The sequence below is a fragment of the Petaurus breviceps genome, unplaced genomic scaffold (assembly GCF_028583685.1).
Source record: "Petaurus breviceps papuanus isolate PSGF00001 unplaced genomic scaffold, PetGlider_PUasm1.0 208, whole genome shotgun sequence".
NCBI classification, from domain to species: Eukaryota; Metazoa; Chordata; class Mammalia; order Diprotodontia; family Petauridae; genus Petaurus; species Petaurus breviceps.
Window position 1 is genome coordinate 759,385 of NW_027185852.1, and position 17,100 is coordinate 776,484.

At 37.7% G+C, this 17,100-nt stretch overlaps 1 protein-coding gene across 1 annotated transcript in view; it reads left to right on the forward strand.

Annotated features, from left to right (window-relative positions):
* Window positions 1-17,100, forward strand: part of LOC138165235 (leucine-rich repeat and IQ domain-containing protein 3-like) — a 152,537-nt gene that overhangs the window by 133,510 nt on the left and 1,927 nt on the right. Inside the window, exon 6 of the mRNA XM_069093353.1 lies at window positions 4,438-5,167. Within this exon, the coding sequence (XP_068949454.1) occupies window positions 4,438-5,167 (730 nt within the window). The remainder of the gene's footprint in view (window positions 1-4,437; window positions 5,168-17,100) is intronic.

The following is a 17,100-nucleotide window of genomic DNA, read 5'->3' on the forward strand; positions in this document are numbered from 1 at the left end:
TCTCTCTCTCTCTCTCTCTCTCTCTCTCTCTGTCTCTCTTTTGATCATGGCTTTCAGGTAGACCAAGAATTTTTAAATAATCTCTTCTGGATCTATTTTCCAGATCAGTGGTTTTTCCAATGAGACATTTCACATTGTCTTCTATTTTTTTTCATTAATTTGGTTTTGTTTTCTAATTTCTTGATTTCTCATGTAGTCATTAGCTTCCATTTGCTCCATTCTAATTTTTAAGGAATTATTTTCTTCAGCGAGATTTTGGACATCCTTTTCCAGTTGGCCAAATCTGCTTCTATGTCATTCTTCTTCTCATTGGGATTTTGCACCTATTTTGCCATTTGGGTTAGTTCATTTTTAAAGGTGTTATTTTCTTCAGCATTTATTTGGATCTCCTTTAGCAAACTGTTGACTCGTTTATGTTGCATCGTTCTCATTTCTTTTCCCAATATTTCCTCTACTTCTCATACTTGATTTTCAAAATCCTTTTTAAGCTCTCCCATGGTCTGAGACCATTTTATTATTATATTATTATATTTTTCTTGTAGGCTTTGGATGTAGGTTCCTTGACCTTGCTGTCTTCCTCCTGTTGTACGCTTTGATCTTCCACATTACCAAGGATGTAAGAAAATACCTTCTCACCAAGAAAGTAACTTTCTATAGTCTTATTTTCCCCCATGTGCTCATTTACCAAGCCAATTACTTGACTTTTGATCTCTTTCTTAAGTGGAGGGTGTACTGCACCAAGTTTCAGGGGTTTTGTGCAGCTGTTTTCTGAGATATCTCTGGGAACCTGTAAATTTCCACTTCCTCCAAAGTGGTATTATAAAAGCAGAAGTGTTTACTCCTCCCTTGACCTGCACTCTGGTATGTGAGCAGCCACAAGTACTCTTTTCTGCCCTGGAACTACAAGGATGATTTCCTCTCAGCAGCCACCAACAGTTCTGCCTTACCAGTACTTTTTGCTACAGGACCACTCCCCCAGATCTGTGACACAGATCAATTGCTTGATCCCCCCACTGTCTGTAGGTTCAGAACTCCAGAACCATTGGCCACCACCCTTGGGCTGGTACTGTGGCTGTGGCTGGACTACAGTCCTCTCTCACTCAGGTGACAGTTTTCCCACTGACCTTTGAAGCTGTCTTTGGCGTTGGCAGGTTGAGAAATCTGGAAAATGGCACAACTGCTAGTGATTCAGTGCCCTGAGGCCTGTTCCAGTCCTGTTTGTGCTGGCATGGCCCATGCCAGACTACAGTCTGCTCGCAGCTCAGTGCAACAGACCTTTTCTGTTGGCCTTCCAGATTGTCTTGGGCTGGAAATCTGTTTGCTCTGTCATTTTGTGGCTTCTGCTGCTCTAGAATTTGATTAAAGTCATTTTTTACAGGTATTTTGATGGGTATGGGGGAGATCTAAAGTAAGTCCCTGCTTTTACTCCTCCATCTTGGCTCTACCCCCAGTGAGGTTTTTTTTTTTAAACCTCCTTTTCAATTTGGCCTAGAATATTCTACTTTTTAAGGAGTTCTTTAATGCAGTGGATTTTTGTATCTCTCTCTTTTTCCATTTGACCAATTCTGCTTTTAAAGTAACTATTTTCTTCAGGGAATTTTTGTATATCTTTTTTCCATTTGAGCAATTCTCTTTTTAAGGCATTCTTCTCTTCATTAGATTTCTATGCTTTTTTTTTCTTAAGCATTTGGTCTGTTCTGTTTTTTAAGGTGTTGTTCCCTTCAGTTTTTTTTAATGCCTCCTTTACCAAGCTGTCGAATCTTTCTTCATGATTTTCTTGCATCACTCTCATTTATTTTCCCAATTTTTTCCTCTGCCTCCCTCACTTTATTTTTAAACTCCTTTTTGAGCTCTTTAGTGGTTTTGGTCACTTCATATTTTTATTTGTGGCTTTTTATAGTCCTATATCCAATTTTGACATTGTTGCTTTCTTGTGAGTGTGTTTTTATCTTCCCTGTCATTCTAGAAACTTTCTATAGTTAGGATCTCTTTCTGTTTGCTCATTTTTTTCTTGACTTTTCACTCTGTGCTTCCAGATTGTAGAGGGCACCACCTCAAGCCTCAGGATATTTTTATGTGGTTGTTTTCAGAGTTAATTGTGGAGACCTGTAAGTTACTGATTCTTCTAAGGTAGTATGATTGAGGGAAAGTTGTATTCACTACTCTTCTGGACTGTGCAGTGGTCTGTTAGTGACCTCAAGCACTATTTTTCACCATGTAACTGTGACCCAGGTCACCACATTACTGTAGCAACAAGCTCTTTAATGCTCTTTATTGCCCTGGGACTGAGACCTATAACTGTGACCCAAGTCCAAGTATGGGCAATACAACAGAGTCCTGCCCCCCACCCCCAGTGTCAGAAAAGGGCCCCCTGTTATTCTCCTTATGACTAGTGCTACAACCCTTTTACTGTCTTGTGGGCTACAAGGCCCAGAAACCATCACTGCTGTTACTCATTTCCCCCAATTCCTGCTTTTGGTCTGCTGTGCCCCTATGTGTGCTGGAGGGGCTGAACTGCACTCTACTCTCACTCTGGTACAACAGACCTTTCCTGCTAACATTCTAACTTGTCGTGTGCTGGAAAATTGTTTCACTCTGTCCTTTTGTGGATTCTCCTGCCCTCGAATTTGTTTTGATCCATTATTTAAAGTTATTTGGAGGAGCTTGAAGCAGATGTCAGGCAAGTTCTTACCTTTTCTCTGTCACCATGGCTCTGCCCCCTGGGGCAAGTTCTTAAAAACAAAGATATAAATTGTTTAATGGAGTTGGGAGACACAAAATGGATACCTTAGATTTTTTAATTATATTAGTAATGCAGTGAATAGAAATGAACTAGATAAGTATACAGGCCATGAATCAGAGAACAGTGTGTGTGTGTGTGTGTGTGTGTGTTCTAGAGTAAACAGAGAATCAGGGTAGGCATTTCTCTCTAGAAAGGGGCAAAAAAATAAAATTTTCAAAATCTGATGAATAGTATTAGTTAAAGAGGAGAAGGGAGGAACCTATTTGACTGAAAAGAAAATAAAAGAGGGGGAGATTTAAATAATCAGATAAAAACAGGCAAGAAAAAAGGAAGCTAATACAAAGTTCTAAAGGGAAAGCAGTGCTCCAAAGACACAGGAGTAATGAATTGGAAGAGGATAAGAGAGTGAAGGGAAAAGAGTCAATGGAAATAGAGCTAACATATAAAAAATATTAGTGAAAGTAACTGAACAGACATGGTACTGTTTACAGAAGAATGTAAAATAATAACTTGAAAAAAATGAGGTAATGGAGGAAATCATAAACCTAACTCCCACAGTTTTAAATGTAATTGGATTTCACATCCAATAAAATGAAAAAGAAGAATTAGATTAAAAAAACAAAGAGACCAACAAAAAAAAAAACAAGACATAGCTTCAGACATAATAACTGGAGCATTAGCAGTAAAATTCCAAATGATGAATAGGTCAAAGAAAAAAATCCTGGGAGTAATTAATAATTGTGGGAAAGAAAATGATAATGATAAAATAATGTATCAAATTTCAAAGGGTTTGTTTCCAAAATATATGTAGATATCTATAGATATCTATGTCTAAATTTAAATATATAATCAATATAAATGTCTATATTTCTGAATATATAGAGATATTTATATACCTAGATCTTGATCCATTTGTGTGTGTGTGTGTGTGTGTGTGTGTGTGTATTTTTTTTAAGCAATTGGGGTTAAGTAAGTTGCTCAAGGTTACACAGCCAGGTGTTTCTGGGTGGGCGCTAAGTATCAGAGCCCGGATTCAATCCCAGGTCATCCCAACTCTGTGGCCGGTGCTGTTACTCGCTGTGCTGCCTGGCCACTCCAATCCATTTGTGTGTGTGTGTGTGTGTGTGTGTGTGTATACACACACACATATATATATATATATACATATATATATATATGATATCTAGCCAGCTATGTCATATATAAGTGTGTATATAATATATGTGTACACATATATATTTATACACACGCATCTACAGCACTTACCATGATACCTGCCCCATTGTAAATGCTTGATAGATGTTTAGTTGTTGAATATGTTTGTGTATTTCCCCTGTTTCCCATGGAATGTAACACATCACATCAACAAATGCATCTCTGAGGATAAAACTCTCAAGCAGACATTTAAAAGTGGAAGAATTGGAATCATCAGTTAGGTATCTTCCTGTCAGATACATGATTCTTCTATAGGACACAGGAAGAAAAATTATTTGACTTAATTATTGATGACTAAATCATCAATTTCTTTTGGAATTAATGAGGATGTGATCATCAGTGTGACTCAAGGTTATTGTGAGAGGATAATGAAAATAATAAAAGCAGATTACTTTTAATTGATTGGTATACACAATATATAATATAGGTCTATATATTTACTAATATAAGCTTGTATTTATTTTTTTTATATTCTGCAGTTTTTAAGGTCTCAGAAGAAGAAAAGACAGTAGATCAAGAAATGGATCTTAATTTTAGAGTGCCAGTGATCAAAGTTCATATATCTCTACCATCCATTTATAAGTATTCTTCGAAATGTAAAGAGATAGAACAAGAAGTCTCCCACCGTCCAATTTACCGATTATGTAATTTTTTGGATGGCCAATCCAAATTTAAAATTAGCCATCGCCTGGAAAGAGATAAGAAGAAAGAAGCTTCTAGGTCACATGACACTATTGACTTTGCCCCATTTTATAGTATTGACAGGCAGTATAAAAACAAGGAAAAGATGGAAAACTTCCAGAATAAAAAACAATTTATAGCCATGATCCATTTTGCTGATGAAATGGCTAATGAAGATCTAAAAGAATATATTCAAAAGAAAAATTACTTTATTAAAAAAAGAAATGAAGACCAAAGCAAGAAAATTGAAAAAAGTTTGAAAACGTTTCAGGATACCACATCAAAACTGATGGAAAAATTCAAAAAAAGGAGAAGTTTCTTTCTAGAAGAAGTCAGTTTGAAAGCACAAGAGCATCTGATGGTGGACGATATAAACAATCAACTCACCACACTGACCAAGGAACTATTCCAGTTTGACAGATATAAGGTGAAACAAGATGGCATGCACAAGAACAGGATTCTTGTGAAGAACATGAAGGAAACAGATAACTATCGTAAGGAATTAGTGAAAAAGATGAAGAAAGGGAGGTAGGTGTAATTCTGATGCAGTGGACTCTGTGTAAGTTACTTTGAGCATGCTGGAGATTGATGTCTTTAACTTTCTTTGAATTTTTATGTAATAAGTAAGGGTTTTGATATTTTATCAAATAAGTTAATATTTACAAAGTATTTTGCAAATCTTAGAGTGTTATGAAAATGCTAACTATTTTTATTAGCTATTATTACAGAATCTTGACTTATTTTTTCAGGCCCTAAATAAGAAATGGCACATAGATATAGAAACATATACATATTTGTATATACACACTTAAAATGCACATATATATGCACACACACATACACACAAAACACATATGCATATAACACAAATATGTGTGTTTATACAAATACATTACATATATAAGCATATTATGTATATGTATGTTATATATATATATAATGTATTTGTATAAACACACGTGCCCACAGTGTCCCAAAAGTCTTGATGCAGTTTTAAGCTTTATAGCTAAAAATGTCTCAACACTAGAAAGCTTACAGCTGTGCCAACACTTTTGAAATACCACGTGTATTAACATAATCTTGGAACCAAAAATTGCATTATAAGTTCTAAGCTAATAAGGATTCTGGGTAAGTCACTTCTTTAAAACTAATTCCATGCAGGGAAGCCAAGATGGCTGAATAAAAGCAGAGACTCACCTGAGCTCTCTCCTACCCTTCCAAATAACTTAAAAAAAATGACTCTAAATATTCTAGAACTGCAGAACTCAGAGAAAAGATGAAGTGCAACAATTTTTCCAGCCCAATATGACTCAGAAGGTCAGCAATAAAGGTCTGTTGCACCAAGGTAAGAGAGCAGTGCAGTCAAGCACAGTCCAGAACAGGCCTTACCAGAACAGACCAGGTTCCGGCAAATAAGGAGGAAGCCTCTGGGCAACTGAACCCATGGCAGCAGTGGCAGTTTCTAGACTCTCAGCCCACAGACACCAATGACAACTTAGAATGTCAGTAAGAAAGATCTGTTGTACCTGTGTGAGAGTGGAGTGAAGTCCAACACAGGCCTTGAACACAGCCCCAGCATCAGCAAACCAGGGGCAGGCCTTGGGAGTGACTGAATGGGCAGTGTTGATTGCAGCAGTTTTCTCTGTAGCTCTCAGACCACAGATGGTAAGGGAGTCAAACAACTGAGAAGAAGCAGATTCCAGGATCTCTTTGCTAGCCCTGAGACAGGAATCGCTTGCTTTGCCCATACCTGGGTCTGGGTTGCAGTTCTGAGTCCCAGTCCCAGTCCCAGGGGGAGGAGGAGCAGTAGCACACCAAAGCTGGTGGTCACTCACCGAATAGAGTACAGACCAGGAGAGTAGTGAACACCTATCCTTAGATCTTATCACCACGGAAAAACTGACAACATAAATATCCCTAGAAAACAGCTACGCAAAACCCCTGAAGCTTGGGATAGCGTGCCCTCTGCCTTAGAAGCACAGTCCCACTTAAACAAAGAGTTAAGAGTCAAGTAATAAACTGGGAAAATAAACAAACCACAGAAAAAAATGTCTAACTATAGAAAGTTACTATGGTGACAAGGAAGATCAAAACACACACTCAGAAGACAAAAAAGTCAAAGCTGCTACATCCAAAGACTCCAAGAAAAATAAGAATTCATCTCAGGCCATGGAAAAAAAAGCTCATAAAGGATTTTAAAAATCAAATTAGAGAACTAGAAGAAAAATTGGGAAGCGAAATTAAATTCATGCAAGAAATTAATGAAAAAAGGAGTCAACAGCTAGGTAAAGGAGAGAACAAAAAAAAAACTAATGAAGAAAATAACACCTTAAAAACAGACTAGGTCAAATGATAAGAGGTACAAAAAGCCATGGAGGAGAAGAATGCCTTAAAAAACAGAACTGGTCAAATGGAAAAAGGGAACAAAATTTCACTGAAGAAAAAAAAGACTTCTTAGAATGTAGAATTGACCAAATGGCAAAGGAGGTGCAAAAGCTCACTGAAGAAAATTATTCCTTAAAAATTAGAATGAAGCAAATGGAAGCACTGACTTTATCAGAAAACATGAAGTAATAAAATAAAACCAAAAGAATGAAAAAAATAGAAGACATTGTGAAATATCTCACTGAAAAAGCAACTGACCTGGAAAATAGATCCAGGAAAGGTATTCCCTGAAAGCCATGATGAAAAAACTAAAAAAAAAAAATTTAAACCTAGACATCATCTTTCAAGAAATTTTCAAGGAAAGTGGCCCTGACATTCTAGAACCAGAGAGTAAAATAAAATTGAAAGAATTCTCTATCACCATCTGAAAGACATCCCAAAATGAAAACTCACAGGAATATTATAGCTAAATTACAGAGCTCCTAGATCAAGGAGAAAATATTGCAAGTAGTCAGAAAGAAACAATTCAAGTATCATGGAGCCATAGTCAAGAATATGTAAGATTTAGCAGCTTCTCCATTAAAGGATCAGAGGGCTTATAATATGATATTTTGGAGGGAAAAAGAGCTGGGATTACAAGCAAGAATCACCTAAGTATAATCCTTCATGAAGAAGAAAAAATGGGCATTCAATGAAAAATAGGACTTTCAAACATTCCTGATGAAAAGACCAGAGTTGAATAGAAAATTTTATATTCAAATACATGACTCAAGAGAAGCATAATAAGAAAAAAAAGGAAAGGAAAATCACAAGGGACTTAATAAATTTAATCTGTTTATATTCCCACATGGGAAGATGATACTGGTACATCATAGGTAACTTTTCATCATTAGGACAGTTAGAAAAAGTATATATATATATATATATATATATATATATATATATATATATATATATATATATATATATATACACACACACACACATAGAGGGGACAGGTGTGAGTTGAATATGAAGGGTGATGCCTAAAACATAAAATTCAGAGCCGAGAGGGGAATGTACTAGAAGGGAGGTAAAGGGGGAGGTAGAATAAGGTAAATTATCTGCCATAAAAGAGGCAAGAGAAAGCTTTTACAGTGGAGGGGAAGAGGGGGAGAGGTGGGGAAGTGAGTGAACCTTACTGTCATTGCAATTGGCTCAAAAATCAAATAATGCAAACACCCAATTGTGTATTGAAATATATCTTACCCTACAAGAAAGGAGGGGAAGGGAATATGGGGGGGTTATAGAAGGGAGGGCAAATTGGAAGAAGGGATAGTCAGAAATAAAATCCTTTTGTGGAGGAACAGGATGAAAGGAGGGAGAGAGCAGAACAAAAGGGGGGAATAACATAGGGGAGAATGCAATTAACAATAGTAACTGTGAAAAAAATGAAGCCAGTTTCTCTGATAAAGGGCTCATTTCTCAAACATATAAAGAAATGAAACAAATTTATAAAAATAAGAGCCACTCCCCCAATGATAAATGATCAAAATCTATGAACAGTTTTCAGATGATAGAATATAAGCTATAACCATATGAAAAAAATGCTCTACCTCATTGTTGATTGGAGAAATGCAAATCAAAGCAATTCTGAAGTACTACTTTATACCTGTTAGATTGACTAATAAGATAGAAAAGGAGAATGAGAAATGTTGGAGGGATTATGGGAAAAATGAGACATTAATTCATTGTTGGTGGAGTTGTGAACTGATTCAGCCATTCTGTAGAGCAATTGGGAATTATGCCCTAAGGACTACAAACCCATGCATATCCTTTGACCTAGCAATACCACTAGTAGATGTGTGTCACCAAAGAAATAAAAATGACAAAAAGGAAAAGGACCTATATGTACAAAAATATTTATAGCACCTTTTTTCTGGTGGCAAAGAATTGAAAATTGAGGGATTGCCCATCAATTGGGGAATGGCTAAACAAATTGTGGTATATGATTATGATGCAGTACTGTTGCACTATAAAAATGATGAGCAGGTGTAATAGTAATGGAATTTAAAGATCCCCCTGTATTTGCTTGGTTTTTGGATTGATTGTGTTAAAACCCAGAGCTTGTGAATCGCACTTGTGGGATGGACTTGTTGATGTGAAAAGAGAGTGCTGAACTGGGAGGAGCTGGTGACATAAATTTAGAGAGACACAAGAAAAGAGAGACACAGAGGAACTTTTTGGAAGCAGCATCTTGGAGGCAGAGAGAGATGGTGAGGATTGCTGAGGGCCAGTTTGAATTGCCCAGGACTTTTGAGAGCTGCCACCCAGAGCTGCCAAGGACTGAGGAGACATGGCTGTTTTGCTGGTACTTTGTCTGTTTTGATGTTGTTTTGCCAGATTTGTCCACTGGTGAAAGACAGTGCTGTTGTTGCAGAGGGTTTGGAACCTTGCTGTTGGTTAAGAGCTCCTGAGACTGTTCTGCAGACAAAGTGAATTCTGTCCCCTGGTGAAGGACAGTCCTATTGTTGCAGAAGTTCTGGAACCTTGCTGTTGGTTCAGAGCTCCTGAGACTGTTCTGTAGACAGAGAGTGAATTGTGCCCACTGGTGAAAGCCAATGCTGTTGTTGCAGAGGTCCTGGAACCTTAATGCTGTTTCAGAAGCCATGAAGAAGGATTTTCTTTCTGTATGTTTACAGAAATCCTGGAAGAGGGTTTTGCTAATGTTTTCAGGGGTCCTAGGACTGTTCTGCAGTCAGAGAATGAATTAATGAGGACACTGGCAATGTATCTTGTGGCCTTGCTAAGCTTTGTCTCCCCAGGAACAAAGAGTGCTGAGAACTTGCCTCAGGTCAAGATGAAGAAAAGATCTTTCTTTGGGTATTAAATGCTGTGCTTAAGCTTGTTGTAACTCTGGGGTAGATTCAATTGTGATCCAAGGGTGGGGAACTTTTGGCTTTTTTGTGCTCTGTGATTGACCAAATGAATGTACTTTACATATGATTGGAAACTAATCTCCATTTGAGAAGAGGGGCTTTGTGGTTGACTAAATGAATGTACAGTGTAGGGGTGGAGTAGTACTTAGAAGAGGGTCTTTGGGATTGACTAAATGACTTATAATGTCCAGGGGTGGAGTAGTACTTGGAGATTATTGAATTATACTTGGTGAATGCTGTATTTTGAATGATGCTATATTTTGATTTTCTCTGTTCTTAAATTTTCACTGAATAAAATGGAAAGCACCTATGCTGGTATTTTGAACCTTGGGAAGTTGCCTTTGCTTGGCATTACAGCAGGATGCTCTCATAAAACTTTGAAAGACTTACACAAACTAATGAAAAGTGAAATGTACTGTGTACAAAGTAACAGCAATATTGTAAGGTGATCAGCTGAGTGACTTAGCTATTCGTAGCAATAGTGATCCAAGACAATTCTGAATGACTTAATGACAACAAATGCTATCCATCTCTAGACAAAGAAGTAAGGGTATCTGAATACAGAGTGAAACATATATATATGTAAATATGTATATTATTGTAGCACTTCTGTATGTTTACCTGTCTTTTCTATATCTACATATATCTGTATCTTTCTTTCTTTCTTTCTTTCTTTCTTTCTTTCTTTCTTTCTTTCTTTCTTTCTTTCTTTCTTTCTTTCTTTCTTTCTTTCTTTCGTATAACCATTACTCTGTGTCTGTGCTGTTCCCAGAAAAAAAGGGCAAGAGAAAAAAATAAAAACTTTTGATATTCTTTTTTATTTGTAAAATCCTTATTGATAAAATTTGTTTTTACGTTCTTTTTTTACATAACTTTCTGTTTAACTTCTGCCTAAATAGCTATACCTTGTTAACAAATAATTTTAAAAAGAGAAAGAAAAAAAGTTCAGCAAATTCTTCCTATAAATCAACCTAATCTGACAGTGTGTACATCATTTATCACCTATATCACTTCACATCTGCAAGGATAATAATAAGATGCAATTTTTTTCAACTTGTCTCCTGATCCAAGGTTTTGGGAGATTATAATTATGCAGAGCTCCATTTCTATATTTGTTTTTCCCTTCTCTCTTTCCATTTGCCTTGTTTTCTTCATTGCATATATCGTATATTGTTTATCTGAGTCTCCTTCACTCTGTATCAGTTTAAATAAATCTTCTAATATTTTTTTTGAATTCTCCATAAGCTTTGTTTCTTCTCCCAATTATCTATGTGTTACAATCGTGTGTTATGTTTCATTTGTTATAATGTTTCATAATTTTCCAATCAATGGGCATCTGATTTGTTTCTAATTTTCTTCTAACAACAAAGAAAAACAAATATAAACCAAAAAATGTTAATTCCTATTATCATCTAATAAGGGACTGCTTTAATATATTTCCTTTGCTTTATATATTTATTAGAAACATGGGATAATAATTTTGTATATGTTTGTTATGATTATGTCAGAGGAGGAAGAGCTCACAGAATGAATAATGCTGAGGACAAGGAATTTGAGTCAGACATTGAAGGCAATTTGGGATTTGAGATACTTGGAAAGGGAGGGGAAGTGGGAGAGGGCTTTGAACACTATTCAGAATGGTGAAGGTGGGACTAGAAGTTTAGCTAAAAAAACAAACAAGTTGGAGTTTTATTGGTCTGTCAGTTCCTTTTAAGGAAACACAGTGATTTGACAGCAAAGGAGGTAGATGGGGCCCTTGGCTATATTAAGAGAATCAGCATATAGGAAAATCTTTGTTCTCTCCCCCGGTCAAACCACTTATAGAACATTGTTTTCAGTCCAGGTAGCCTAAGTGTAAGTAGCTGTTCTATAAATTGGAGAATATGCAGAGAAGAGCCAAAATGGGAAGAACCTTGATTCTGTGTCTTATAAAAAATTCTGGAGGTTTAACCTGGAGAAAGGTGGTGAAGGATGGGGAGGAGACTTGACCTTCTGGCAGGAGAACATGAAAGTGGCTTCAAAGAGCAGAGGATTTAGCCATGGCTCCAGAGTACACAACTGGGAGCCGTGACTGGAAATCAGTGGCAAACAGGTTGATTTAGATTGTAGGCAAGATCTTTTTCACAATTAGAGTAAGTCATGAATGGGATGCTTTACCTAGAAAGCAAGTAGTGACTTTCAGTTCATTTTTAAAAGAAAAACCTGGATAACCACTGGCAAGATGCATGGCAGAGGGGATGCTTTGTTCAGCATGAACTAGACCAAAAGACCTTTGAGGTCCCTTCCATCTCTGAAATATTGTGACTAATGCATCAGTTAGGAATGAAAAGACTATTTTCATAGATATTGAGTAAAACAATCTTATTTCAGTGAGGACATAAGAGGAGTGGTGGAGAATCAAAGCAGAAAGATAGTTGGTATCAGATTATAAATGGCCAAGATAACCAGGTGAAAGTGCTTGGACTATTTTTTGGAACACAGTGAGATTATTGAAGGTTTTGTAGCAGGGAAATAATAGGCTATAAGTAGCACTATATGAATATTATTCAAGGGACAATATGCAGAAAGTGGAGCCAACTGAAGGAATAGAGACAGCATGTTTGATTTCAGTATTTCAGGACTGTAGTATAACTAGTCTGGGTTGGTAATAATGGAAAGCAATGAGTGGATGAGGAGAAGAAAACAAGTGAGAAAGACTATAGGAAAAGACACATTTTGACTATTCTAAAGATTTGGGAAGAGAAGATATACTGTTTAAAATTCAGATGTTAATTTATTTTATAAAAAAAAAAGAATAAAACTTACATTTCTCTGTTATTTCTTACCTAAATAAGTTTACTCAATTAACAAGCATTTATTAAGCACCTTATATGTGTCAGAAGTTGCATTTAGTGAATGTAAAACTGTCCAATGAATATTTTTTCATTAATTAAGCTTTGGATTTCTCAAGGAGAGAACAATTGCTTTTGCAGTTGTAAACATCTTTGGTAGTAAATTAGTGTTTCTCAGTGTTTGTTGTTTAGGTGGTGATAGGAGCAGTGAAAAATTAAAAAAATCAAACCTTGAAAAATATTTACTAAATCATGCTTTAGATAATCAACATTTTATTGGTCTACAAACCTTTCGACCAGGTTTTATCCCAAGAGGATTTGGAATGGCCACATTATGTAAATGCCAGCAAATTGAGGTTTGTAATATTTATGCTTGCAGACCCTTAATTATAGCTACTCTATTTAATCTAAATTCTGAATGTTTTCCCTTTAAAAAAAACTATTGTGCTCTCAAAAGCAGTTTAAAATAAGAGCAAGGATGAGTTTGAATCATTTCAACATGATTTCCTTTGACAAAAGCAAAGAAAACATCTGCCTTTTCTTTTTTATAAGCTATCTTAAGACTATTCATGGTGGTGCTTTAATTATAAGTGTGCCCTCCCTAAGTATGAAAAGTGCTTTAGAAACTACTACAAAAATATACAAATCCATTTAAACCAATAATACAAGATCATTCTCTTTATTTTTAGACTTAAATTCATTCTATCATAATGCACACTGTTTCCTACGTCTTTGCAACCTTTGGGAACAAGCTAAAGTTCCTAGAGTGGCTCATTTTAATGAACTATTTGGCTTTTGAAAATGGAAGGAATGCAAGTGCAGGGTATCAAAATCTAAATCTAATGCAAATTAACATTAAGGAAATTTAATTAGCTTTGCTTTTATCCCAGCAAATTGAATGTGTGGCCATCATTAAGCTGTGGAGGATAGTCAAGTGAGCCCTCTTAATGGATTTTTGTCCAATCATCTCTCCGTGATGCTACAGTAAATTTACCCTTGCAAGCACACAGGAAGTCAGATCTCCTTCCTAGGAAGATAGGGAGAGGCCTCTATCACACTTTCATAGATTTAAAGTGGGAGGGAATCCAGATGACATTAGTCAGACCTCATTTTCCTGAAAAGGCCTGGAGAGATTAAGAGTCTTGCCTAAAGTCACACGGCAAGTTTTGAATCCAGGTTCTCTGACTCCAAATCAAACCTGGTTTTACTATTGGGCTGCCCTCTCTTCGAATATCTGGTATACTGTCACTAGAGATGATTTCAGAGAAAGAAAGGTAGCCTGAGTGCAGGCAGACCAGATGCTACTCCTTCTGGTGCTGACTTTCAGTCATTGGCCAAGCTCGTTGACTACATTCATTTCAGTGATCGTATCTCACTCTGTTGGGATTTCTGTAAGAGAGAAAAGGAAAAGCCTTGGTGTGAGGAAATGCACACTGGACTGGGAGGCCAAGAACACAGGTTCAAATTCAGCTTGGTCACTGCAGCTGAAGATACATCACTTTCTGTGCCATCAGGGTGTCTCTTCCCTTTTATTTCAGTACTTCTGTGACCTTGGGAAAATCACTGATGGTCTCCAGGACTCTGTTTAGTCACCTCTTAAAATGAGAAGGTTGAACCAGAGGACGCTCCCTCCAGTCTCTTCCTGCTTGTGTGGCATCTCAGAAAAGCCACCACTCCTTTGTTCTTCAGTTTTCTCATCTATCAAATGAAGTGATTGGACAAGACCATGTCAGATGAGGTCCCTTCAACCCCTTTGTCTACAATCATGTCATCCTTTTGACCCTAATCCTATGCCATTATGAGAGAAGAGACAAACTTCTCATTTGAAGTGGGGAATATAAAGGGGTTGGGGGAAGAGATGGTTTGAAAAGGTATTGAGGGCAAGTGGAAATCACCAGTGGGACACCCAGTGCCCATGGTAATGCATGGTAATGCTGAAAACAAGGAGAGCATGACTTCAGGGAAACCAGAAATGGAAGCACATCCACCCCCATCTAGGAGTGCTCCTCCTTTGCTACAAGGCTCCGAAGGTCACTGCCTCTGCTCCCAGAAGTGCGGGACACCCTGGAGGACCTTGCTTTGGTAACAGCAGGGGGGTGCTTTTAAGAGAGCCTGGCATCTGACTTGAAGCTTTAGCCAGAGGTGCACAGACCAGTTTGGGAGCTCTGATGGAATCATGAATGGGAATCTGACAGGACCAGTCACCTAGCAATTTCTTTACAAGTATCCTGACTTGAATCAGGAACTGTCATAGGCCTGAACCAGGTCTCTTAAGGAACTGGACTCAGCTCTATTATCTATAGAGCTTCCTTGAGAGTTAGAGGCCTCGATAAATGCCAGCACTGGCACACTACCTGTTACTTTGTTTTCCTGTTCACTGACCACCTGTTTTGGGTCACAGAATTTAAGGGAAGGTGGTAACTTATTGTATCTCACAAGGACTAATTTCTTTTTTCTTTTTTTGGGTTAAAGTAGTATCTTTTTTCATTTTATTAATTAATTTAGTTTTTAGTTCTCAACATTCACTTCAACAAGATTTAGAGTTCCACATTTTCTCTCTATCTCTTGTCTCCCTGTCCCCAAGACAGCATGCATTCTGATTACGCCTTCCCCCAATCTGCTGTCCCTTCTATCCCTCTCCCCCACTTCTCTTATCTCCTTCCCTTCTGTTTTCCTGTAGGGCAAGATATATTTCTATACCCCTTTGCCTGTATATCTTATTTCCCAGTTGCATGTAAAAGCAATTTTTACATTAGTCTTTAAAAGTTTGGGTTCTGCATTTTCTCCCCTCCTCCCTTGCCACCCACCTTTATTGAGAAAGCAAACAATTTGATAAAGGTTATACATGTATAGTCATGCAAAATATTTCCAAAAGAGTCATGCTGTAAAAGGCTAACTATATTTCCCTCATCCTATCCTGTCCCCATTTATTATTTTCTCTCCTTTGACACTGTCTGTCCTCAAAAGTGTTTGCTTCTGATTACCCCCTTCCCATTTGCCCTCCCTCCTATCATCCCCTCCCCTTTTCCCTTCCCCCCTACTTTCCTGTAGGGTAAGATAGATTTCCATACCCAACTGAGTGTGTATGTTATTCCTTCCTTAAGTCAAATCCAATAAGAGTAAGTTTTCCTCATTCCCTCTCGACTCTCCCCCTCCATTGTAAAAGCTTTTTCTTGCCTCTTTAATGTGAAGTGATTTACCCCATTCTCCTTTAATCCTTTTCCAGTACATTCCTATTTCAACCCTTAATTTATTTTTTAGATATCATTCCTTCATTTCAGCTCACCCTGTGCCCTCTGTCTATACACATATACAAATATACATACACACATATACATATACATACACAGATATCCATACACACACACACACACACACACATCCAAAGTAAGATTCTATAGTCTGATTTTTTCCCTGCTTTTCACTCATTTCCCCAGTCAACTACTTGACTTTTGAGCTCTTTGTTAGGATAGGATTCTGTTTCTAGTGTGGAGGGTGTACTGTCCCAAGCTTCAGGGGTTTTGAGCAGCTGTTTTCATATATATTTTTAGGGACCTGTATATTTTCAGTTCTTCCAAGGTTGTATGATCAGAGGAGAAGTGTTTATTTACTCCTCTGCTGGCCTGTTCTCTGGTCTCTCAGTGACCCCAAGCACTCTTTTCTACTTTGAAACTATGAGGAGGATTTTCTCTCTACTACTGCCATAAGCTCTGCAATGCCAGCACTCCTCCTTAACCCAGGACTGACTCAGATCCAAGCAAGGCTAAAGCAAGAGAACCCTGTCTCAGCAGCAGCAAAGAAATCCCTGCATCCCCCTCTGATCAGCCACTCAACCCCCCGAATGTCGATGGGCTCAGAGCTCCAGAAGCAGCTGCCACCCAAGGGATTGGGCCAGTCCGCACTCCTCTCTCACCCAGGTCCTGCAGACCTTTTAAGTTGTCTTTGGCATGTGTGGACCCTTTCAGAACTGCCAGTGATTCAGTGCCCTGAGGCCTGACCTGGGTTTTCTGGGGCTCCGTCTGTGCTGGTGAGGCCTGTGCTGCTCTCTTCTCTCAGACTGGGGCAACAGACCTTTCCTGTTGACCTTCCAGGTGGTCTTGGGCTGGAAATTTGTTTTACTCTGTCATTTTGTGGGCTCTGCTGCTCTAGAATTTTAGAGTCATTTTTACAGGTATTTGGAGGGGTTCAGGGGAGAGTTCAAGCAAGTCGCTGCTTTTACTCTCCATCTTGGCTCCAGCACCACAAGGACTAATGTCTTAGGGTCTATGTCAATAAATACTAAATGTAGGTTTATTCCCTAAGTGTTCACAGACTAATTACTTTTTTT